This window comes from Lutra lutra, chromosome 8, assembly GCF_902655055.1.
Source record: "Lutra lutra chromosome 8, mLutLut1.2, whole genome shotgun sequence".
Classification (NCBI taxonomy): domain Eukaryota; kingdom Metazoa; phylum Chordata; class Mammalia; order Carnivora; family Mustelidae; genus Lutra; species Lutra lutra.
The window spans coordinates 29,677,166-29,702,546 of record NC_062285.1 but is presented as its reverse complement, the minus strand read 5'-3'; the positions used below and the strand labels follow the sequence as shown (position 1 = coordinate 29,702,546).

At 38.8% G+C, this 25,381-nt stretch overlaps 1 protein-coding gene and 1 long non-coding RNA gene across 4 annotated transcripts in view; one reads left to right on the top strand and one right to left on the bottom strand.

The window, feature by feature from the left end:
- EPC1 (enhancer of polycomb homolog 1) overlaps positions 1-25,381 on the top strand; it is a 93,086-nt gene that overhangs the window by 17,846 nt on the left and 49,859 nt on the right. Inside the window, exon 1 of one of the 3 annotated variants that reach the window (XM_047740534.1) lies at positions 6,068-6,788. The exons of 1 other annotated variant lie outside the window; for it this stretch is intronic. In XM_047740534.1, the coding sequence (XP_047596490.1) occupies positions 6,636-6,788 (153 nt within the window). In that variant the 5' untranslated portion in view covers positions 6,068-6,635. Of the gene's footprint in view, positions 1-6,067; positions 6,789-25,381 lie in introns of those variants that run through there. One more of the 3 variants, XM_047740536.1, reaches the window with a different exon arrangement.
- Positions 283-21,621, bottom strand: LOC125106469 (uncharacterized). The gene is made up of 3 exons (XR_007129331.1): positions 21,436-21,621; positions 2,693-2,771; positions 283-1,194 (listed from the first exon to the last, which is right to left on the bottom strand). It is a non-coding gene; the product is annotated as an uncharacterized LOC125106469 (long non-coding RNA).

Below are 25,381 nucleotides of genomic sequence, written 5' to 3'. Positions count from 1 at the left end.
GCCCATTGTTTATTTTAAATGTTCTATTAAGGCAATATGTGTTCTTTATAATAAAGAAAAGTCAGTACACTTTGTAAACCTCCCAAAGAGGGGGCGCTTAAGGAATTATGGTATATACATAGGATAAGTACCTATCAAAAAAATAATCTTATAAAACTATTTAATGAGGTGAGAATATTCTCAGATTATATTTGGAAGTGAGGACTACAAAACAATATTCATTCTTATTCCAATATTACAAAACAAGCAAATGAAAAATAAAAGAAAACCCAGGAAAGACAGGAAGAAACAAAAACATCAAAGTGTTAACCTGATTATAAAGAAATCAATTAAACCAAATATACTATCCAAGTCCACGTTCTACCACAGTGCACCCGTGTTGTTTTTTGGCTGATGAGTCTAGTGTTTGGGAAACTTAATTCAGAAGAAATCTGAAGATATGGATGTGACGTATATCCTTATCACTGATTGGGTCGGTTTTTTGTTCACTGGCTTCTGCAACTTTAAAGATGGTAGATAAGTTTTACTTCCTCCCATAACCAGGATTTTGTTGTGAAATAATGGAACACATTCTCTCTTAATATGTCTAATGTGGGAGGTGCTGATGATGTTAGCGGCTCTGTCCCTGGGTATGTCCTGAAGCTAAGTTGATTTTTGGCCTGGAGGTACTCTCACTTGGGTGGGCAAGTAACAATAATAGTATCACAGAAAAGTACTGGGAAATCACTTCAAAATTTTACTTGGCTTTGGGTTGCCTGGTAAATGATTAATGAACATTCTTCAGGCACTACTCAGCCATGCCTCCTCCAATTCACGTCTCAACTCACCAGAGTGTATTTTCTGCCCACAGCGTCCTCTAGAAGTCGTGCTTTTTATGATCTCCAGTGACAACCTCCGTCTTTTTGGTCCTTCTCATTGACATTTTTGGTCCTCATCATTGACCCTTTTGGTCCTCATCATTGACCCTTTTGGTCCTCCTTGAAATATGGACCTCAGCTGGCTTTCATGTTTCTCCCAGCCTCTTGTCCCTCCTTCTCTGTTCTTTCCCTGGCTCTTGTGCTTCTGCTGTCTCCTAGATGTTGGTATTCCTCTGGCTCTGTTCTCCATGCCCTCCTCTTCTCACTCCATGAATCATTCTTCACACCTATAATCTCAGTCCATGGGGTTGAGATTATTCACTTTCCCTTCCCTATTCTGGAAGAGAGGAAAAACTGGATTCTGGGTGCTTATCTAAGTAATTGGCACAACGGTTACTCACAGTATCATAAAGAAGAATAGAGTGAAAGTAGAACTTTAATTTCAACAATCCTAAATTATTAGGTAATAGAGAATATAATTCTGTGCCCCAAGTTTCAAAAGGAAAATGATTTCCTTCCTTGGGTCAAAGAAGCAATAGTAACTCACATAAGTCTCTCTTGAAATCCCCTTTCCCTGTCAATCTTTTTTGGTCTACCATACACTAATAAATTTGACTTAAATCTTCCAATGTAAAATTCTACTTTGTTAATGGTTTTTCTCTTATTTCTCCAAGTTTCATTTCTTCGCCCCATGTACCATTTATACCATACTGATTTGGATATGTTGCTTAGTAGAACTAATTGTCGAAATATAATACATTTTATGTGCTGAGACTGTAAAGCACCTTAAGGGTTACTACCTTCCCTTTCCCTACTTCTGCCTCCGTTTTCTTTCTCCTCCTCCCCTCGGCCTGCTCCTCTGGTGTCTCCCAACTCTCTCATTTTTATGCCTTTGCCCCTTACAACCTTGGACTAACACCTGGCCTATACACAGGTGTTATCTGTTAGTAAGTGCCAGTCATTGGATTAAATAGGTTGCTCTCCAGCACAAGCTGCTTTACCTAGTTCTTAGTAAACATCCAGTCAATATTTATTGAATGCTCGAAGGAACGAAGAATCTGGACTGCTGCTAGCAAAATTGGCATCATGATTTTTTAAATCTTACTGTCCCATCAGAGAGTTTAACTTCCTTGGATCACTATCCATTCTTGCTCTCCTTCCTTTCTGCCTCAAAGGAAGATAGCTCTAAAGTTAATCCATTTACATGATTTTTTGCTTTCAGCGTACAGACATGCCCATATCTCTCCCACCTTCAAAAACAACAAAATTTGTGACCCAAATAGTTACCCCATTGTCTCTGCCTCTCCTCCCTTCCTTGCTAAGGCTCTTAAAAGGGTAACCCATATTCAACATCTTTCCTCACCTCTCATTCACTCCTCAGTTCACTTTATAATCTGGTTATGGGTGCCTCACTCTGGAGTTAGACACCAGGGATTTCAATCTCAGCATTGCCTCTCACCATCTTCATGACCACAGGCTGGTCTTGGCAACCTCTCTAACAGGACAGATCTCGTAGGACTCCCATGAAAATTAAATGAGATAATGCATTTAAAATGTACTTCTGCATTGCCTGCCACATAGTAAATGTGGTTATTATTCTTACTGATTGAAAGTGTAATAGGAGTTCAGAAAGGAGAAAGAATGGTGTAAGCTTAAGAAGAATTATTTTGAATTCACCTAACCTCTCTTCAGATTAGGAAATTAGAACCCAGAGAGATTAAGTAGTCAAAATTTCATGGAGGACATGATATTTGAATTGGATTTTGGAGGATAGTAACAATAGTTTACAACAACTGAAGGTTTACTGTGGATCACAGGCCATTCTAAATACTTACATGGATTGTTTTATTGAATCTTCAAAACATTTCTGTGAGGTAGCATTTTGGTAGCTAGAAATATATAGTGAGTCTGAAGCTGGATGGGGGAAAATAGAGAGAAAGGAATGAATAAAAATCTGGAGGCAGGAAAGACATGCTGATTTCTAAAGATGGTGCTGTGACTTAGGAGGCAGTGAAGAGCGTGTCTTAGGCAGTAATGGGAAACTATGTTAGACAGAGTTAGTCAAAGTTATTGAGGCACCCTAACAACCATATACCCCCAAAAGGCTTTATCTAATGGGCAAAACAAAGAGCAGATATAAATAAGTGACTTGGGGAGGGGAGGATACATATGGAAAGGGGATTTAGGCACACTGATTTGGTGGCATGCACTATGAACCCCTGAAGGGCAGTTTGTACTCTCTTCTTGATACCCCAGGAAACAAAGCTTCATCCAGCCACTGCTGGTTACCACTAGTTACTATGAGAGTACCTTCAGTTTCCTGTAAAGAACAGTTTATCAAAGGAATGCATGAATAAAGGATGCATTGGATCGGAGGTCATTTCTAGGTGGGAAGTGATGAGAGCTGGGACTATGGTTGAGACAATGGAAATGGAAACAAGGAAATGAATCCTGGGTACAATGTCCAAGAATAAATAATAAGACTTAGGGACATATTGGACATGAACTAAAATTCAGAACCATATTTCAGGTTTATTATATATAGCCAACAGCAGTGCCAGAGCAGTTGCATTTCACACATTCTTTGTTGTTTTCAGCAGAAGTTCTGTATTTGGTATAAATTGAAATGAAGCACATTTGAGCATGATGATATTATAATTATTATCACCATTAAAACTTTATCTCTTTCTACCCCTATTCCTTCAACCCAAGTTCCTACCCATTTTACCATATACCTGGTTTGTTGTCAGAGTCTCCTACTGAATTCTGGCCAAATAAGCTTTCTCATCTTCATAAACCAGCCAGCTGCCTCCTCTCACTGTTTTGTTCAAACAGTTGCTTTCTCCCATGAATACCCTTTCTTCTACCAGTTCATTGCCATTGCCAACTGGAATGTTAGTCATCCTTCACAACCAAATCACACACTATCTTCTCCATGTTCTCCGATCACCCCAGCAGGGACTGACTTTTCCTTCTGAACTCCCATAACACTGTACTTCACCATACTGCCTTGGGCTGATCATTTGGTTAACTGGGTATCCTTTGATCAGAATCTTACTTGTATTCCCTACATTGAAACCTGAACCTTTATTACTGCATTCCTGCCCCTTAGGAGGGAGGGAAGTGAATTGAGTTATAAGGCTTGGGACTCCAGCCTTTGGGTCCTTGGGAAACCAGGACTGGGAGTCAGAAATCCAGGGCATTGACCCGGATGGAGAATTGATGCAAAAAGAAAATGTCTCTCAGCAGGTATATTATCTGCAAAAAGGTAAGCTTAATTTGTAAATATCTCCAAACATGCCATGGAGGGTGATTCTAGAATTTCTAGGGAGCAAGGAACTGATTTGTACAGTGCCCATTAGGGATGAAGAAAATGTTATTCATAAGCTGTTATTTTAATGCAGTTTTTAAAAATACTGTATTTGTTTTCTTGGTGGTTCATTCATAATTTAAGACCCTATTTTGTTCTAGAAAGTCTTATTAGTCCGTAAAGTCTGTAAAGACTTTGCTCTACAAAGTCTTCTGTAAAATCAACAGAATTCTACTTGCAGGATTTTCAGAAATCTAATAGTGCAGGCTGGAGAGGACTACTCTACGAATATTGAGCCAGAACTCTTAAACCTGCCTAAATACGTGTCTGTTGCACAGTATGCTTGGCGATTCTTGAGGCTCCCAGAATATGACATGGGCTCTCGTGGCTGCCTTTGCACATGCTGCTTCCCTTGCCTAATATACTTTTCCTTCTCTTCATTTTTTGGCAAGGTTAACTCATACTTATCCTACACAATTTTGACTCAGATATCATCTCCTCCAAAAAACCTTCCCTGAATCCTCTCATTAGAGCTGCTGCCTGTGCATTGGGTGCCACTCCTGTCTGTTCCCACAATAGCCTGTGCTTTCATCATAACACTCCAGGTGTGGCAGTTGTCATCTAAAGGTCCTTCTCCGAGAGCTCTGTGACAATCAGCAGCATACATAGAAGGCCATGAGGACTCCTAAATATTTGCTCACTAAATAAATGCACAGTCTTAGTATAGGAAATGTAGATGAAAGTCCCTCTGCCTAATAGAGGGAAGTTGCCAGTATTGAGTTTCAGGGTAATTTTCGAGAACTGCAATCTATGCGCTCGTTGTCTTTTCCCCACCTGGTAGAGCGTAGCTAAACCAACCTGGAAGACAGCAGTTTGCCTATGTGCTTTAAGCAAGTATCAGCTCCTGTCCAACCCGGTATTTAAGAATAGTGATTATTTTTACTATGTAGCTCCCAGGAAGAAAACCAGATTTATAAAACATTTTTGTATCTCAGTGAATGTAATTTTGCTGGCAAACCTACTAAACCCACCACAACAGTCTTTCTGGATTTTTTAAGTAACCCACTGGAAAGAGCTTTCTAGATACCAATTTTCACGTGTATTATAAACCAGATATTAATAGATGACATCCATCTAAATTTCTATAACAACACGGTCTCCCCCTGCCTTTTTTTTCTTTTTTGATTTGACAGGAACACTACAGATCTTTATATGATTCAATTTTAGAAAGTTTTTCAGAAAACAAGTGATAAGTGGAACCCATGGCTATGTTGAAGCAGCATTTTCCTTCAGTTAAAAAAAAAAAAAATCATGAGCTACTACATATAACGAATTGGCTCTAAAATTCTGAAGGTCTTGCTTTAAATTTTTCCCCCTAAGATAACAGTGTCCTATAATAACTCTTTTTGCTTCAATTACAATAAGAGTGAATATGGGTAGATAAAATGCAAGATTAAAAAAAAAAAAAAAACCCTACTTTGAAGCAGAGTAGGATGTCTACCGTTTATATTGAGCCCAATGGATGGGAACTGACCAATGGTTTGCGGCTGAGCCTGTCAAATATTATAATCCAGAGTTTCATTAGACGTAAAAATAATCGCTGGTAAAAGTTCACCCGAAGAGGCATTCTGCCCCTAATTTTGTTTGTATTTTTGTTTTAAAGACCTGAAAGCCCGCTAAGACATGCATTCACCCACTGAATTTCCCATCGGTGCGCTGCGACTCTGGAGCGCCCCTCCTAACCCCCACCCAGGGCGGCTTTGGCCCCTTGTGTCTCCCCCGCCCCTCGCGCTGGCAGCTGGCGGGGGTGACAGGTGCCGAGCCCGCCTACCCCGGGGCAATAGCACCACCCCGCAATTCTCCCGCCGTTGCCTTTCGCAAAACCGGCGTTCGGGTGAGGATAGTTTGCCTGCACCTTCGCCTGTCAGAAAACGGCGCTGGGAGGGAGCGAGCGTGAGAAAGTGAGCGCGTGCCCGAGAGGGAGAGGAGGACGGAGGAGCCGGCTCCCGGCGTCCGAGCGCCCAGTCTGCCCTGTCCCGCCCGTCCGCCTCCGGGCCCGCAGAGGGTGGGGGCCGCGAGCAGCGAGGCCGGCGGGCGCCGGGGGTTGGCGGGACGCGCGCTCCGTGCCGGCGCCCGGCCTCGAGCCCGCGCTCCCCCCCCCCCCCGCGTGCCCGCGCCGCTGCGCGATGCAGTGTGGGGAATGGCTGGGGTTGGCTGAAGAGCGCACAGTGGAGTTTTAATGTCCGCCATGTTGGCCATGGCGTATTGAAGAGAGCGAGCGAGAGAGGAGCGGAGCGGCACAGCCTCCCACCCTCCCGGCTGGTGTTAGTACCCGGACGGCGGGCTCTGCGCTCCGCCCCTCAAGTCCCCGGCAGCGGTAGGCGAGTGGGGACCGAACCCCCGGTTCTCCATGATCCCGCTGGCCGGGGCCGTTTCCCCAGAGCGGAGAGGTATCTGCTGCGCCTGAGATGAGTAAACTGTCGTTTCGGGCGCGGGCGCTAGACGCCTCGAAGCCGCTGCCGGTTTTCCGCTGTGAGGATCTGCCCGACCTGCACGAATACGCCTCGATAAACCGGGCCGTGCCGCAGATGCCCACCGGAATGGAGAAGGAAGAGGAGTCGGTACGTGTTAACTCCCCTGTCCGACCCAGCGCCAGGCCCCGCTCCCTCTGCTGCCTGCGGCGGCGGCGGAGCAGCATACCCACACAAAATGGCCGCCATCTTCTCTTCGCCGCCGACTCTCAGTCGCCGGCCGGGCCTTTACCCCGCCTCCCCCGGCCTCGACCCCCGGCCGCTGCGGCCCGGCGGGGCCTCCTCTGAGGCCACCCGCCGACCCCGGCCACTTGTACCCGGGTCCCGCGGAGTTCGGGAGCCCGAAAGGCACAAAGGGGTCACGTGACGAAGCTGCCGGCAGCCATTTTGTGGTCTTAGTTCTTGGGTTGGGCCTTGTGCATCCGGAGAGGGGAACGGGCTGGGTGGCTGTGGGGGTGCGGCGAGCCGGGAGCCGCGGAGGACCCGCCTGCAGCCCTCTCCGCAGGCCGCTGGGTGGCGCTCTAGGGCCACCTCGGTCTTCGCGCGCTGCTGGCGCCGGGGAGCGCAGGTTCCGTGCACTGTGGGGGAATTTCACTTCCCGTTGGCCTGGAAAGGTGGCTGGGCTCACTGGGGCCTGTAATGTTGACAGCACGTCGGTGAGGTTTATATTCCCTTCACCCCCTGCAGTAGAATGTCGAGGGTGCGGCGTGTTTGCCCGGATGACTTACTTTCATAGAAGATAAGACTTAATATCCTCTCTCTGGGACTTTTGCATTTAATCCTCCCCAGTTCTAATTAATCGGAGGGTAATAAACTATTCCTGACTTTTCTTTGATCTGTGAGACTATGTTGCAGACTTATTTTGGAGTACGTAGCTCTTCCTAAAGCCTGTAACTTTATTACTGCCTTTTTTTTTTTTTTTTAAATAAAGTGTAAGTTCGCCTTCTTTCTGGTTTCTCAACATAGGGGAAGAAAAGACCCGATTTAAGGAGATGTTATAGATCTAGATTTCGAAAGAGGGGGTCCTTATGGGTAACCGAACTAAAATTAATTGAGTTCATTTACAGAAATCTTAACATTGAGGTGTCTAAATCGGGTGGGTTTCCGTATTCAACTGTTTACACCTAATGGACATTTTATCATAGCTGTGGCTTTACCTTGTTGTAGAAATTGGGTTCACACACAAGGATAATAGAATCTTCCTCTCATTTCCCCCAGATCCTTGACAGTATAACTTGATGACTTCTAATCCTAAGGAATTGCATACCTTGGTTTTCAGGTACAGCCATTTAAACAGGGTGCAGTGTATTGACAGTTCAAGGAAATCAAGGAGTCGCTGGATTTGTGTGCTACAATTTTGTTGTGGAAAATTGTACTGTAATACTTCTATTTGGTACTGTAAGAATTTTAAATGTAGAAATTATGCTTTGTAAATGTTGATTCTGAAAATAAAGCTATTTAAACTGTTTGGGCTACTTAACCTTTTCAAGTAAAACAGTTGTGACAGTAAATGTTACTTTTGAGAGTAGTGTTTTAAATCTAACTTTATAGATAAGCCAAGTGATAAGTTTATGTAGTAGTTGAGATTGTCTAGTGTAGTACTGACTTTTCAGCCCTTTATCTATGAGACGGAACCTCTTTATTTTACATGTATCAACTTTAGAGTAGACTGGTGCCATTTGTTTATTTTTTAATAAGTGATTTGTTTTTAAAAATTAAAGTACTTGTGACTGCAGAATCTTGTCTTTTGGTTTTATTTTTGTTTCTGTTTATAAGTTTTACAGATAATACTTTCAAGTTGGGGTGCTGGTGTTACACTGCCTTGGAATTTAATTTATAGTTCTTGTTTTGCAGCCAGGGAAGGTGGGGAGAGCCTTGATAAAAGCAAAGTAGCACTACAGTACACTTTAGACATTTAGTGGAGTCTTGCTTCTGTGAATACTTAGAACAGTCCAAGAGGTACAATCTGAAATCAGGGCTGAGCTCAACTGAAGTATTAATACTTGTTAAATTTTACAGATAATTTTGTTCACAGAAATAAATTTGACATAGTGCAGTGGATATCATTAGTTAGTAACATGTGAAATCTATTTCTCAGGGACATCAGGGACTTTTTTCCTTCAGACTTCTTTTTCCATCATCTATTTAAATTTGTTTCAGTTTACATACAACCAAAACTATGACCAGTGAAACATAGACCTCAGGAACAGATACCGAATTTAATAGAAGGATATAAACAGTACCAGGTAAACTGCTGCTGTACAGTCCTACGGTTCATGCTGTCAGTAGTAGTAGCAGGCCATGTAAGTCACACTATTAAAAGTAGCATGTTACACGCTGTTGAAAATGTAGACTAAGCATAAATGTAGTTGAATTCTGAGCTAACCTTAGAAAAACAAAACTTCTTGATAATTTGCTGAAGCATGATATACTTCTTAAAAAGATGAATGGTTAAAACAAACTTTTGCCTTTGACTGATGCATTATTTATAGTGTCTCTTGGAGTGCTCTAGAACCTGAATTGAGGGTCTAGTTTAGAAGAAGTATAATGGTATGTTGATCATGAAAAATAGGGCAGACTTAAATGAGGATGGTTTTGTATACACCACTTGATTAAGAAAGCATTTCATGATCAAAATGTATCTGCAAAATTGTCATGTAAACTGTTTCTGGTAATTTTTACCGTATTTTGTTTCTATGGTGAATAACAGAAACCTAGGTCTTAACACTGAAAATAAAACTTATTAATGTACTCCCATTTAACCAATTTTAATAATGTAAGATGAACACATTGACTTAATTAGGCCTGCCTCTTAATTTTTAAGAAACAATTTTAAGCGGAAATTCTCAATTCCCCACCCAAAAATAACTTAACTCAGTTTTAAAATTTATTTTTATTACTGTAGGATTGAAAAATAACTCCAGATTGTAATAAATTGAAGGACTTGACTGAGTTTTAGACGTTTAGGGATTAAATGTTTGAATTGATACACTGTAATACTTTATAACTTGCCAAATCAAAAAATAACTTTTTTTTTAAGTAGACTCCATGCCCAGGGCAGAGCCCAACATGGAGCTTAAGCTCAGGACCCTGAGACTGAGACCTGAGCTGGTGTCAAGAGTCACGGAGGCGCTCCCGAGGCAATTTTCAAATAGGAAATCAAAAGACTGTCAGCTCTAAAATGAGATAAATGAGTCTCTGGGGGTTAAAAGATAAAAGTTTAAGCAAGTGGAGAGGGCAGATGTTTCACCATTATAGTACTTGAATATTTTTATTAAGATTATAATCTTAAATTTGAGATCGTAACTTTGAAGTTAGGAATGTTCAAATACTGAGTTTAGTGCCATAGCTTCACCTTTAATTGAAAAGATAGCTTTTCCAAGATGTCAGTACTATTGATAGGTTTTTCTTAAAGTTGACTTATGTTAGTCAAAATTGGAGTTTTATATTAAATTATAATTTTCCCATATGGATACTTACCTTTAGGAAAGACATACTGAAAACATGGATTTTAAAGTGATATTAAAGCTCCAACAAATTGGAGCTACCTGGTTCCAGGAGTTTAACATTTTCATTGGGATGTCTAGGGTGTTGTGGCTTCATTAGGAGTGGAGTTAACCTTTTTAGTTCTATTACCTACTCTGGTTTGGGTAGGGTATTTGATGTAATTGACATATTAATGATATCACATTGATATTACTTTATACAGCCACCTTTGAGACTGTCAGAAGTAGGGTCTAGCCATTACAATCCCAACACCTTGTTTTAATAGGGTTCTAACCAGACAAAATGGTCTCCTACACCTGCTTTTCTCCCCTTTTAAGACTACCACCTTCCATTATTGGTCCTGTATACAATGTTACTAAACCCAAGTTAAGGATCATTTATAAAGTGGGCAGGTTTTTTTTCATTTTTAATTAGGGAGAAATTGGAAATATGTACATCTCTTTGATATGAGGAAAAATAAGTGCTACATTTTCAAAACTTAAAGTTTTCTATTTTATAAAAAAATTAAATGACTAAATGATCAACTTAAAAGTTTGATTTCTCATTTTTTGAAAGAAACCAAGAATCTTTTTTTCTTTAAAATTTTATAAACTAAGAGCTTTTAGTCCTTGTATTTGAAGCTGTAAAATTAATCTAGCTTTCTCCCTTCTGTCTTGGAAGTGAAGAAAATATGTGAAATCTCAATTACTGTAGGAGCAAGGTTCAATTTTTTCAAATGGTTTGCATTAGAAAGAAATCGAGAGTTTTTTTGCATTAAGTAGTAAATAGTCTATTTAAAATCAAAGATAACTGAGAAGCAGTAGTAAAATTTAATTCTACCCTCCCAAGATTTTTTTAATTGTTACATTTTATTTGTTCTTTTTCTTTTTTAAGTGAGCTGTACACCAAACATGGGTCTTAAAATTATGACCCCAATATCAAGGCTCAACTATGTCTCTACCGACTGAGCTAGCCAGGTGCCACTCCCTACCAAGATTTTTTTTTTTTTAAGATTTTATTTATTTATTTGACAGAGATCACAAGTAGGCAGAGAGGGGGAAGCAGGCTCCCCACCGAGCAAAGAGCCCAATGCGGGGCTCGATCCCAGGACCCCGAGACTATGACCCGAGCTGAAGGCAGAGGCTTAACCCACTGAGCCACCCAGGTGCCCCCCTACCAAGATATTTTTAAGTAGAAGTTTCTAAGTCCGTGTTTTAAGGGTTGCTGGAAATAATCTTGAAAGTTATGAATTCCCACAGTACGCACATAAAATTTTGTGATGGTATATTTTTTTTTAGGAGAAAAGTTCCTATTTGTCATCAGTTTCTCAAAGTATTGGTTATGAGGTGGAGCAGGAAGCTCAAGGTTAAGCATTACTTCTAGAAATTTCAAATGAAGTTATTTTGATTTTATCAGTATGACAATTAGATAGACTTATTAATAGGAGAAGGATAATCGAAAAAAGCTAATAGGCAACTTAGGAAGAGACTGAGTACTCTTAACTGCCAAAGGAGCCTCTTGAAAATTATAATTCCTAGGTGCCTAAAGAGCTTTTATTTCAATGTACTGTTTGATATTTAAAATTTTGGGTTAGTACCATTTGTACGTAGACTTCATTTTCTTATAAAACAATAGTAATGGAAACTGACAGGCTTACATATCTAATCATGTTTTGTGAATGCTTTGTGATCTGTAATGGAGTTTGTGCTAACTGCCATTTCTTTTTCCTAATTAACAGTACTTAATTAAAAGTACCATCTAAATGTAAGATAGCTTAAATTTTGTAAACAAGGAATAATAACCTGTGTTTACACATTCACAGGTTTGTGGTTAGATTGAATATTAAACCAACACCCCTAAAAACAAGATTTTAATTTTATATTTTGCATTCATTTTGCATCATGGTATGTGGTAGTAGTAAAGTTAAACAGATGAAAGATTAACGTGTGTATATACATACATCCTTAATGACAAGTTTTGTTTGTATATATAAAAATGTGGAGTCTGACTATATGATTCAGTTTTCCTGAAAAGTTAGGGGTATTTGTTATAAGCCGTTGATTAAAACAGTAAGTTTAAAGTAAAAGATGGCTTTATAAAAGGAGCAGTAATACCATGGAATGATGGCGTAGTTTGTAATTCTACTTCTTAAGAGAATCAACAAGGAAAAGAGAATTTTATATTGTAATTTGGGAATAAAATGAGTTGTGAGTTTTTAGGTGCAAAAGTGGTATGAAAATATGAAATACTTCTAAAGACAGGGATTAAAGTATGTCTTTTACTTTTTAAAGTAAGCTTTTGAATCCTTAACGTGTGATTTATGTTAGTATTTTATAATGCCTTTTCTGTAAGAATATATCATTTATTGAGAAGTCAATGAGAAAAATGATTCAAATGTTTTCAATAAATTGCTAAAACTAACTTTCCATCAGTTACTTGAAGCTAACTGTGTTGTCTCAAGCACATTTACACATTGGGGCAAGTCTTTCCTGATCAAGTTTATGTAACTTAATGCCTGTGATTACAGGTAGTGATTTTGAGCTATTATAGTTATTTTAAACATAATGGAGGCCCAACTTTGTTCCTTTAAATGTATATGAAGTGAATTTCATCCACCAGCTTCCTAGTAGTAGGTGGATGAAAACAAAGACATGTTGTAATTAAGTGTACTATGACCCATTATTTGAATTGTAGCCGTGATGAATGGGAGTATAATCAGTTCTTCAAAAGATAAAACTCTTCCTCAATTATTTGTTGTTGAAGAAGTTATCTTTGAAAATTTGGTTCAGTTTCAGTTATACGTGGTGGCATTGTTTGCTGAATTTTGCAACATACTAAAGCAATTCATTTTGTTTGAATTTATTTCAGTATAGCAAGTTCTGGCTGAAGAAATAGAACGTGGCCTTAGAGTGAATCCAGGGGCAAAGATAATGTGAGGTTTAAAACATCCTCTGGATGGGCAGACAGCCTCTCTGCTGTCCTGCCTGCTGCTTCCTGCGGTGTATTCAATAAACTTCCATCTCCTTTAAAAATAAATAAAATAAAGCATCCTATTGATGATTTAATACAGTCTCAAATCTTTTTATATATTGGGATGAATTATTTTCATAATTTGAAATCACAAGTAGCAGTCGTATATTCTCTGAGAAAATGTAGTTTGGCTTTTGTGGCCTTTGACAAATCACTTAACCTTATTGAGTGAACTTTAGTCTCTTATGTGTCTGCGGTCTTCTGATTTACAAGGTAGCTCCAACGAGTGAATAAGGCAGGGTATGTAAAAATGCTGTGTAGATGAGTTTTGTTATTACCAAGTACTAATTGAATGTTTAGAATGGCCTTTTTCTTGATTCTGAAGAACAGCTACATTTACACAATCCCTTGTGTTTGGGGATTATCTGATGTGAACGTGTTAGATGTGTTCTTTTCTTGTTCAGTTGTATATATTTGCAAAAAGGGTGTCTTTAAATTTAGGTAATAATTGGGAAAATCAGCCTTAGACTCAAGACTTCATCCAGGTTCCAACAGTTGAGTACATGCATGTACACACCCAAGTACTGAGGTTTTCGTAACTGCAAAATGAAGCAAGGCTATGATAATTTCCTGTTGTAATGAGTATATTATGTTACCAATAAATTCAAATCTGTTTCCAGATGTGCTTTATGTGGTTATAGAAAAGTCATTCAATCTTGAATTAGTTACTGATTTTATTTGCATATTATACAAACATAATTTACACAGAAATAAAGGTAGTCTGGGTGCATGGATAATTAGTTTCACTTTAGTCTAGGAAGGCTCACAAGTTATAAAGGATTTAAAGAATCTAAGTGGGTGCTATAGTCACAATGCTTTTATTGTTACGAGAATTTAAAATTGGAGCCAGAATCTTACAGTGATGGTTGCAAATTTGTGTTTTACCTGTAATGGAGGGTGAAGGGAAACAGAATATAAATATGGCTATTTGGAAGTCTAAAGCAAGAACGTGATCATTATTCTAATAGATAAGTGGAGGTATTTGAGGTGAGGTATGTTTGTTGTGCAAAGTCTGAGAAAATGGAGATAATCCATTTTCATTCACTTTTATTATAGCAAATATTTGTTGTGCATTTGCTTTGAGGCAAGGACTGTTATAGGCCCTGTGGATATGACAGTGAATAAACAGGGCCCATTTTTTCATGAATCTTATGTCCTAGAATATATAGTAGGCTCTATTGGAGCTGGAATTTTTGTCTAGCTTTATTTAACTAATGTGTTTTCAGCACCCAGAATAGTGCCTGGCATGTAATAAGGGTTTGATTTAACTGAATGAATTCTAATGGGAGAACACCAAAAAAAGAAGGCAAATAAAAGTAAAAAGTACAACTTACATGGCAGTAGAACAAGCTAATTTCAGATGGAAGGAGGAAGATTGAGTTTTCTCTGCATATGTGGTCAAGGAACACGGATCTGGAACTTGAATGGTGGGAATGAGCCAACCCTGTGAAGATCTGGATGAAGAATATTCCAGGCAGAGAAACCCATAGATACAGAAAGCCTGAGGTAGGAATAGAAGTCCAGTATGTCGAGAGCAAAGTGAAGAATGGGTAGGGTAGTATGAGACTGAGGACCAAGGATAGTCAGGGGTCCATATCTGGTTAGGTATTCTAGGCTACTACATGAAGTTTGTATTGTTTTGAAATGAAGTAAGCAATTAGAGCATTTCAGGCGAAGGAGTGACATGATATGAATTGTGTCTTTTCAAGATTATTCTTGCCACCATGTGGGAGAATGAGCCATATTGGCAGGAATGAGAGTTGATGGTGACTTTAACTAGAGTGGTGATAGTGGAGATGAAGAGAAATGGATAGGTTTGAGGTATATTTTGAAGGTAGAGTCAGCAAAACTTGCTGGTAAATCTGAATGTACTAGATGGAGAGAGAGAGAGAAATCAAGGATTAACTCCTGATTTTTACCTTGAGCACCTGGATAGGTAGATAATTGGGCCACTTACTGAGATAGGGAAAATTGGAGGAGGGAGGATACTGAAAGAATGGACATGTTTGGTTTGAAGTGCCTGTTATCCATAACTAACTGGCTATGTAAGAACATAGTGCATTAGAACAGTCTGTACTACAACTGTAAAATTTAGAAGTCATGGGTTGGTTCTATAAACTTGAAAGTCTTTGGGAGATAGATGGTTTTTAAAGCTGTGCCTTGGGGCTTGGCTAGAGGAGTAGCTAATAGAGAAGTAAGAAGAAAACAAGGATCAATGTGTCTCAAAAAAGAGGGACTTTGGTTAACTATGTCCACTGAGAAGATGAGTAGGGGGAGGGTGATTGTTTGATTGGATGTGTGCCATTGGCCCATTTTGGTGGAGTAATGGGAAGGAAAACCCAGTGAGAATAGAAGAAATAATGAAAGATAAAAGAGTCATGGCGAGTATAGATGACTCTTCGCAATAGTTCTGCTATGAAAAGAAGCAGAAAAAGCAGGACAGTGGCTAGAGTGGGCTAGGGAACAACAAAATGATTTCTTTTAAAAATGAGTCACAATAGGGTGCTTGGGTCGCTTAGTCTGTTAAGCGTCCAACTTGTGATTTTGGCTCAGGTCACAATTTCGGGATTGTGAAATTGAACCCCACATCGCGCTCCAAGCTCCAGAGTCTGCTTGAGATTCTCTCTCTCTCTTCCTTCTGCCCCTCCGTGTGTGTCCACATGTGTTTTCCTTCTCTTTCTTTCTAACATAAATTAATTTTTTAAAAAATCAGTCACAAATTTCCAGCAAGCGCAAAGGAAGGATAGGACAGAAATGAGGGAATCAGAGATAGCCCTTGGTTTCCCCGTCTCTACCAGGGAAAAGTTTATAGGCTGTAAGAGAGTAAGAGTAAGTAAGTAAGTAAGAGAGTTTACAGGCTGTAAGCAGAGGTAGGGGAGATCCCAAGTAGACCCTGACAGCAGCCTCCTTGAGTTGGAGAGAGAAAATTCAGAGTTTGGGGATGCTGAAGTGACTTTAGGGTGGGATATCAGACATGCACAAAGTTCCAGAGATCCCGTGAGTGTGGCTAAAAACTGATCAGAGCCTATCTGTGAGGAAATTAAAGAGGCTGAGGGAAAAGCAGTTGGAAAGAACTCGGAAGGACAGTACAGGGAGCTCACATAGGGCGAGGAGTATGTTGTGTCTTCAATAGCCAGAGCATAAAGACATCCTAATACACAGGTTGTCAGATAAAAGCTCTCAAGAGAGTTACTTCCTTAGTAGTAGGCCCCAATTAGCTTTAAAGACTGTTCTGGATACAGCCTAACAAAGATTAAACAGTATTCTCAACGGGATCAAACTAATTTTGGAGAACTTCACTGTGTCTCAGAAAAAGCCCAGAAATGTTCAAACGAGTGCTAAAAGGTCCTACAACATAAAACTTAGTTTTTGGCATCCATTAAAAACTTATCAGGCATGCAAAGAAATGGGAAAATACAACCAACAACCAAGGGAAAAAAATAACAGAAAAAGACAGAAATAACCCAGGTAATAGAATTAGTAGATAAAAATGTTAAAGTAGTTATTAGACTTAGTTGTAATGATGTTGTCAAAAAGGATAAAATGATCCTATCCCCTCTTCTGCTGGGCACTTTGTTTTCTAAAACTATTTCCTTCAGACTCTCTCTCCTGGATCAGTTTCACGGTGGGGATTGGTCATTAATTAGAACAGCTGGTCATTAATTGGAGTACTTCTTCCTCTTTAAAAGTAAGGCAGATATGTGATGGGGAAATGCGGATCCATTATTAGAATTGGCAGTGGGAGAAGGCGGTAATTCATCCCATGATTCTATTTTCTCTGTGAAGTATGAGGTGAGGTCATCACCTCAGAGTTGTCAGGGGGACCTTAAGAGAGACGAAGGTATGTGTAGGAAAGCTAATTTACTAGAGAAATGTGGTATGATTGAAGGACTAGCTGACAGCTCGGTGTTTATGATCATTTCAAGTGAGACCAGTCAGCTCATCTGAGCAGTTGAATGCAAGCATTAAACTTGAGTTCAAGCACCAACTAGGTATACAGTAGGAGTTTTTCTAGGGCAAAGGTTTGCCCAGAATGGACAGAGGAAGAAGAGAGGGTTGAGAGGTAGATCATCATGATAAGCCATGGAATCTAAGCTGGTTGGGGAGGGAAAGGACATCAGGGAGCTGATAAATAGTGGGGGAGTGGTAGCAGTCACTGAAATAAAAGGCTCTGTGGGAGGGATGTGCTAGATTGGGTGAAACTAAGTCAGGAGAGGGTGGTGGTTAAAATGTGAGACACTTGATTTAGATGTCAGAGGTGGTACAATTACCAGTGAAGGCAGGAGCTAGAGTATAATCACAAGTGGTGCCCAAGGTGGAATAAAGGATCAGATTAATGTGGGTGAAGTCATGATGGCAGAAGAGTGTTAGTAGTTGAGAAGACTGGGAGCTCTGACTTGACCAAGAGAGTGTGTAAGTCAGCTTTGAGAAGAGTGATGGTATGAATTTCAGAAGGGTTATGATTTTTGAAAGGACAGTGAAGACAAAATGGTATGGGATTTCTTTTCACTAAAAGCAAGGAGGATGAATAGTTAACCCATCTCCAAGTATGTGGGTTATATATGTTTACGCTATACTGGGGTCAGTTAAGTGTGCAATAACATGTCAAAAGAAAAGTACACATCTTAATTAAAAATACTTTATTACTGGAGGACTTGTGTGGCTCAGCTGGTTACACATCTGACTCTTAATCTCAGCCTCAGGTCTTGATCTCAGGGCCATGAGTTTAAGCCCCCCAAAAATACTTTATTAATGAAAACCATCATTCAGGCTTTCAGTGAATTGTAATTCATTAACAAGTATAATGACAAAATTTGAAATATTGTGAGAATTACCAGAATGTGACACAAAGATACGAAATAAGCAAATGCAGTTGGAAAAATGAGGCCTATATGCTTGATCTGTTCAGGGTTGCCACAAACCTTCAGTTTTTACAAACTATGAAGCTCTATGTAAATATCTTTACAGTGAAGGATTTTGGTACAGTATGCTTATCGAGGATCCAGTAAGTGGACCTTTGGGGTTCTTATTGAGCATCTGAGAACTTTCCTTTCTCATCAGGGGTTCTCCACGGGGACTGTAGTATTCTCTTCATCCTCAGGACATTCTGGAAAATTGTGGGGATGCCTTTGATAGTCACAATTTTAGGGAGATGCTTTTGGGGTTAAGAACATTGTGAGTTCCACTGTGCAAAGGGTAGCCCTGCAACGCAAAGAATTGCCCTTACAATTTTGACTATCCCCCAGAATATCCTAACAGGTTAAATTTCCATTTGTAAATTATCTGAGTCTAGGACCTAATTTCATTTTACATGTAAAGTGTTTTTTGTGCAGTGTATTTATTTTTATATTTATTTTTATATATTTACACATGTATTAACATTTCTAGGATTGCTGTTAGTATATAAAGTAGTATATGTATATAAAATAGGGAAATGTTGTATTTCATTTAGAACTTTTGTAGCGGTTGTTACCATTTTGGAAATAACTTCGTCAACATCATTTTTGGGATTTGAGTCAACAGACCTAAAGCATAACGTCTGTTCTTTTTTAACTGTTACATTCACAGTGATTCTTTGTGGACATGTAGCATCTGTGATGGCTTCATTTTGTCTTCCTAAGTAATATCCCAAGTATTTACGTGTTGTAGTACATACTTTATTGTAAATTACTTTCCTTTTATTCTCCTTTGTTTTGCAGTTATGTTCTTGGATTGAATATTTTTTTTAAAAAAGCATAAAATAGAATAGTAAAATAATTTAAAAAGGAGCATTAGGTCTGATAAGGTTGAAAATACCTTCTCAACTGGGCTCAAAACATGAGCTATGTAATTAGGTTTTAGTTAAAGATCTGGTTGTGCACTTAACCCCAAGTTTGATCTGATTGAGATCCTGTGTAAAGTATAGCATGGTGGCTTACATATAGTAAGTGCTCAGATCTTTTTAACTTACTATTTTAGCTTCACTTTTAGTCCTTGAAGGATTTTTAGTCCTTGAAGAATAGAAACATGTTTTTTAGGTTGTTTTAAAAAATTTCAACAAATTTCCATTATAACAAATTATTTTTGTTACGGAGTATTTTGATAGTGAGTATGGATTTTGATACACCTGTAGCTGTATTTATGACAGAATGTGAAATACTAAGCAGGGTAGCAAAAAACATGGCCTTAAGTAGACAGGTGTGTCAGCCAAATGGATTGTCTTCTCAACTTAAACACATGATTGGTTTCCTGGTGAATGCTGAAATGTATAAAATGTGTTTTGAAGAATTCATCAGGTGAAAAAGTTTTCTGCACTTTTTAACAGATTCTGTACGCTTTAGCGATTTATAGTTTTTAAGGCTGTTCCTTCACACAAATCTATACATTTGAATCTATGAATTCCTGTTAAAAGGTTAGGACAGCCTCTTAGTCTAAAAGATTTATAATTGCTTCTTACTTGATCTCCCTACTCTGGTTTTCAAATTTATAACCCCCGCTCAAAGTTGTCAGGAAGATCTTTTTAAAATTTGAATTTGGTTGTTGCTCAATATCTAAAATCCATAAATTGTTCCTTTTTCTGATAGAATAAAATGCAAAAACTCCATAATGGGGTTTCCTGGGCCCTGATGATCTGACCTCTTTTTCTAGTCTTTTCCCTTTCCCCTGCTTACATTCTATAGTATTTATTTATTGCTGCATAATAAATCACTCCTAAATTTAGTAGCTTAAAACAACAAACACTTATTATCTCACGCAGTTTCTGAGGGCTAGGAATTACCAAGTCTGGTAAATGTAGGATGGACCACACAGGCTGTGAATGCCAGGGGACACGCATCATTGGAGGCAAGCTACCACAGTAGCCACATGTGAATACTCTCTCTTTCAAAGCCCCCACAGGTCTCATCCCATTATAGTATCACCTTATTGTCCAGAATCTCATGCAAATCAGTTTCAGATATATTCATGCTGCTCAGATGTAGTTCCTTAGGTATAGCTTCTCAAATTTCTCTCAGTCTTTTAAGCTAAAGAGAAATATCTGCCCCCCCCCCGCCCCCCACATACCCAAAACACTATACTGGGTAAGGCTTAGGATAACCCTGTAAAGCATTCCCCATTCAAACCAGGAGGCAGAAGGTGGAGCGTGGTAGACACAAGAAGGTTCCTGGTCCAAAGCATTTTTGAAATCCAGTTACACAATTACAGTATTTCCTTGGTTGGATGTCAGTTCCTGAGTATAATTTATATAAGACCCTCAGCTTTGCCCTTTTGGCATTTGGTTCTGCCCTCTTCTCACTCCTTTTTCATGAAAGGTAGAATGTGTTTGTTACTGAGTTTTCTTAGCTTGCTTCCTGCCAACATTCTGGGACTCTGAAGATCTTTTTTCATTCTGTATTGTCTCTTGTCTATTGTTCATGTTGGCTGTGTTTCAGAATATGTAATTCTTTTTAAAAGTTTGTAGGTCTTCTATGTATTTTATTGGGATCTATTTTATTAGTTGAATGCCACACCCGTACTTGTCCAGATAAGCCTTTTTACTATCCTGAGCTGCTGCTGAGAGACCACACCATTAAGCCTCCTTTGGGGGGTGGGTCTTTTTGTTTGAGAGAATCTGAAGTGAGTAGTTCTCTTTACCAGGCCTTTTATCTGGAACAGTCTTTGATCTTTCTGAGGTTTTTAACACAAGATTTATAGTCACTCCTTCCATTTAGTTTTAGACCACATTTTTCTGTTAGTGCCGTGGATTTGATCTTGGCTCAGAGTCCATTTCTAAATTTCAGCGTTTGCATCCTGGAGAAACTGCGCATTTTCAAAACCATCAAGTCCTGGGTCTTTAACAGTTCTTCATTCAGTTTATTTTTTGTCATTTTCTTTTTTTACTGTATAAGCAGAAAAACAAGTCAGTACTTTCAGCTCTCAGTTTAAAATCTCTTTAGCTAAATCACCTGCTTTATTAGGTAAATTTTTCTACTTTTCACATAACTAAAGGTAACAATGTTACTAAATTTCCTGCCCTCATCTGCAGAAATCATCCCTTTTCTTAAAGGAAACACCATGAAGCTTTTATTAACAGCTTCTTCACTAATACTGTCCTTAGAGGCCATGGTCTAGTTCCAAAGCCATTCTAACATTTTCAGTTTTTGTTACATAGTGAGGACCCAGTATCAACATATGTGTTGGTTATCTGTGGCTGCATAACTAACTACTTTTCCAAACCCTAGCAGTTTAAAACAATCTGACCTACCTTTTCTCAGGATTAGCAATCTAGGAGTTGCTTTTTTATGTGATTCTGGCTGGATATCTACAGAAAGCTGTTCAGGATTGCAGTCATCTCAATTCCGCTTCCAGGCTTACTTATGTTGGCGGGAGCCTTCTGTTCCTCATCACATGGGCCTGATACTACCTGTCTGTTCTCGCAACTTGACATCTGGCTTCCCCAGAGCAGATGATGCAATAGAAAGAGTGTGCTTATGTCAGACAGTGCCTAAAACAGAAGCTGCAGTCTTTTTATAACCTTATCTTGGAAGTGATATACCATCTTCTCTGCTCTACGCTACCAGAAACCCTCTGCTCAATAAACTAAACTGCTTACTGTTCTTAATACTCTTAGTTGCTTAGCTCTGCCTTTGCTTACACTGTTCCTCTTTTCTTTCCATGGGTTCACTCAACAAACTCCTGTTTGCTATCAGCTTTGATGAAGCCTTTCTTGACACACTTCCCAAGCCCTGTCATACAAAACCTGAACTTGTAGAAAATAAATTCACTTATATCGGTTTTTCTTATACTGAAAGCCCTTTGAACACAGATGTTTACCGATTTTTTTTTTATTATTGTAAATTTTAGAAATGTTTATTTTACAAACACACAAAACTAAAATGAGTATTTTAGTCCAACAGCCTACAGAGAATAAACAGGGAGCTACATGCTTATAGTTGCACATTTGCATTAATATCCTTGCCATGATTCTAAGACCTTAAATCCCTGGAAGAGAGGACAGAACATTTTGATTTCAAAAAATATTTAAATTAAAATGTTTTACATGTACAATATAAATAAATATCACTTTCAGATCAAGAAATAATAAAGATTAAGGAAAGCAATGCATACCAAATGAAACTTGTATCTTAAACACTTAATATTGTTCTGACACAAATGTTTCTTAATGTTTGTGTTCTGAGAAGATCTAGGTATTTCACCATTTTTTTGTGTTCTAAAATGGTAATCAGATATCTGTTTTAACTATCTGCTTTTGGAGTGAGGAATGAAGTAGGGTTTAAGCTATAATTTTTGTATATTTTTGTCAGATTAGGAAGAACATGAGACATTCTAATAATTACACCAGAAAGTTTAAGCCAGAGAAAATGTCATGACCTTTCCAAAAATATGTGTTGTGAAACACGGTGCTAGAAGTACTTATTTTATATTGTGTTGATTTGTCAACTATTGTAAGCTTACACTTACAGAGTATAATGATAAGTATTATGGGCTCTGTAGATATGTCTTTTCCTTCAAGGGCTTATAATTCATATGGTAAATAATCTGAGGCAGTTGTTTTAAGTCCTTGTTTTAAAGATCAGAAATACCTATTTTTACTCTGGGTAGTTTATCACTCAGAATCTAATAAAACTGTGGAAACTGACTTCTGACATTAAGTTCCTAAAAAGTCATTTTTCCCCCTTTGGAAGTAAATATGAGTAAAATCAAGTAAGATCAAAATCAGTCATTTTACTCTAATTCAGTGTTTACATTGAAATGCCTTTTCTCTGATCTAAAGGTGTTCTTGCAAACCAAGATTTTGGCTGCAAATACCACTTTATTACCTTCTCTGAAGTTTCCTTTTTCTCTACCATAGAGACATCTTGAACTGTGTACGAATTCTGTATGAATTTTTTGCCCATAGTGAATTTTTCCTTTGCAATGCAATTCCAATAAAATAAGAGCAGTCTTTTTTTTTTTCTTGGTGTATCGGTAAACATCATAGAATCAACTCCACAAAAGTGTTCTTTCATCTTGAGTTTTTCTGTCACTATCTAAAAACATCTGTTGAATTCTTTTTTTGTTGTTGTTCAAACTTCAGTGTTGTGATTTTGTAGAATACGCTGTAGAAATTCCTCTTAACTTCTGTAGTGATGAAACATTTTCTTGGTATTTTTTTGAAGATTTAACAGAGTAAAGAAATGTTTGATAGGATTAACATTCTCCCCTGGTCTTATCTTTTTAGGATTGGGTTTTTTCGTATGAAATTTCTCAATTGAACCTCGGTTTTTGTTAATATCTAAAAATATTAGGAAGAATTCCTAATACTTTGCATCACTTAGAAAAAACCAATTAAATAACTATAATGTCTCTTTAATTCCGCCCAGCTACCATAAGTCCTTCCTGGAATAAATCTTAAGTTTGAATAAAAAAGATCTGTAATTTTTTTTTTTTTTAAGATTTTATTTATTTATTTGACAGAGATCACAAGCAGGCAGAGAGGCAGGCAGAGAGACAGGAGGAAGCAGGCTCCCCGCTGAGCAGAGAGCCCGATGCAGGACTCGATCCCAGGACTCCGAGATCATGACCTGAGCCGAAGGCAGCGGCTTAACCCACTGAGCCACCCAGGCACCCCAAGATCTGTAATTTCTAAGAAAGTGCCATGAAACAAGATAACCATTCATTCCTAGTATATATGCATCTTCTAAACATATTACTGGGGCCTGTTGGAGAGGCATCCTTACGATAGAAATATATTATGCTACCCATAACAACTTGATGTTATGCTGTCCTTTCACTAAGTTTAATGCATTCAGATTTACTGTGAATTACAGTGGAGAAGTTAGAGAATGAAGATGAAAGTTCACATAGGCTAGCAAGAGCATAAAATACCCTGAATAAAAATTCTTAAGTAGTTCACATGTTATAATCTCCATTGCTACTTCCCTAATTCAAAGTACTGTCATCTCTTGCCCAGATTTAAGTACCTTCCTAACAAGTCTTCCCAAGACTGCAGTTCCTGCCTTCCCCGGTATCAAAACCAGTGGTCCTTTGAAAACTGAAATTTTATTGTGTCAATTCCTGCTGAAAACCTATAAAGAGCTCCCATTGCTCTTTTTTTTTTTTTTTTAAGATTTTATTTATTTATTTGACAGACAGAGATCACAAGTAGGCAGAGAGGCAGGCAGAGAGAGAGAGAGAGAAGATGAAGCAGGCTCCCTGCGGAGCAGACAGCCCAACGTGGGGCTTGATCCCAGGACCCTGGGATCATGACCTGGGCCGAAGGCAGAGGCTTTAACCCACTGAGCCACCGAGGCGCCCCAGCTCCCATTGCTCTTAAAGTCACTTGTATATTAGGCCTTCTGTAATCTGGCCCCTGCCTGCTTTTAGTTCCTCCAAAGCCTTCCAGGTCCCACCATCCACAGGATCATTTCTCATTTATTGTCATGTACTGATTCATTATTTCTGTACAGATTGGTTTAGTAATCTCCCACAGATCCTCACATCACAGCTCTATGTCACTTCCTTAGTTATCTACCTATTAGGGTAGATCTATTACATGCTCCGGTAACATAACTTTTTTAGCAGTTACTGTTAAAAATTTCCATTTCATTTGTGTGGTTACTTAATTAATCTTTACATACAACTCTTAGTTCTAAGTACCTTTAGCACTGGAACTTATGCCTTAATTATTTGTTGCATTAAAGGCTGGATTGGCCAGTTAATTTATGTATGTGTTTCTAATTCAGTCTATCCCAGAATTGGTGTTTAGAGATTAACAGCATAAGTCCTGTTGTAATTTAGAATTACATGAGAGTAATGATGTTTCCATCAAATTTTCCTGCTGTACGGTTACTATGTGATTAGACAAGTCATATAACTACTAGACCTCACTTTTATCATTTGTAGAATAAACTGGAACTAGTTGATCTGTAAGCTTGCTCTGACTTGGATGTTCAGTGATGTTAATGGTTTCCCCTTCATCATCAGGAGAAAGATTGATTTTTTTTTAAAGATTTTATTGGTTTATTTGAGAGAGCGAGCATGAATGCACAGGTGGGGGGGAGGGGCAGAGAGAGAGGGACAAGCAGACTCCCCACTGAGTGCAGAGCCCAGCATGGGCCAGGACCCTGAGATCGTGACCTGAGCCCAAGTCAGACGCTTAACCAGCTGAGCCACCCAGGTGCCCCCAGAGACTGATTTCTAACTTCATT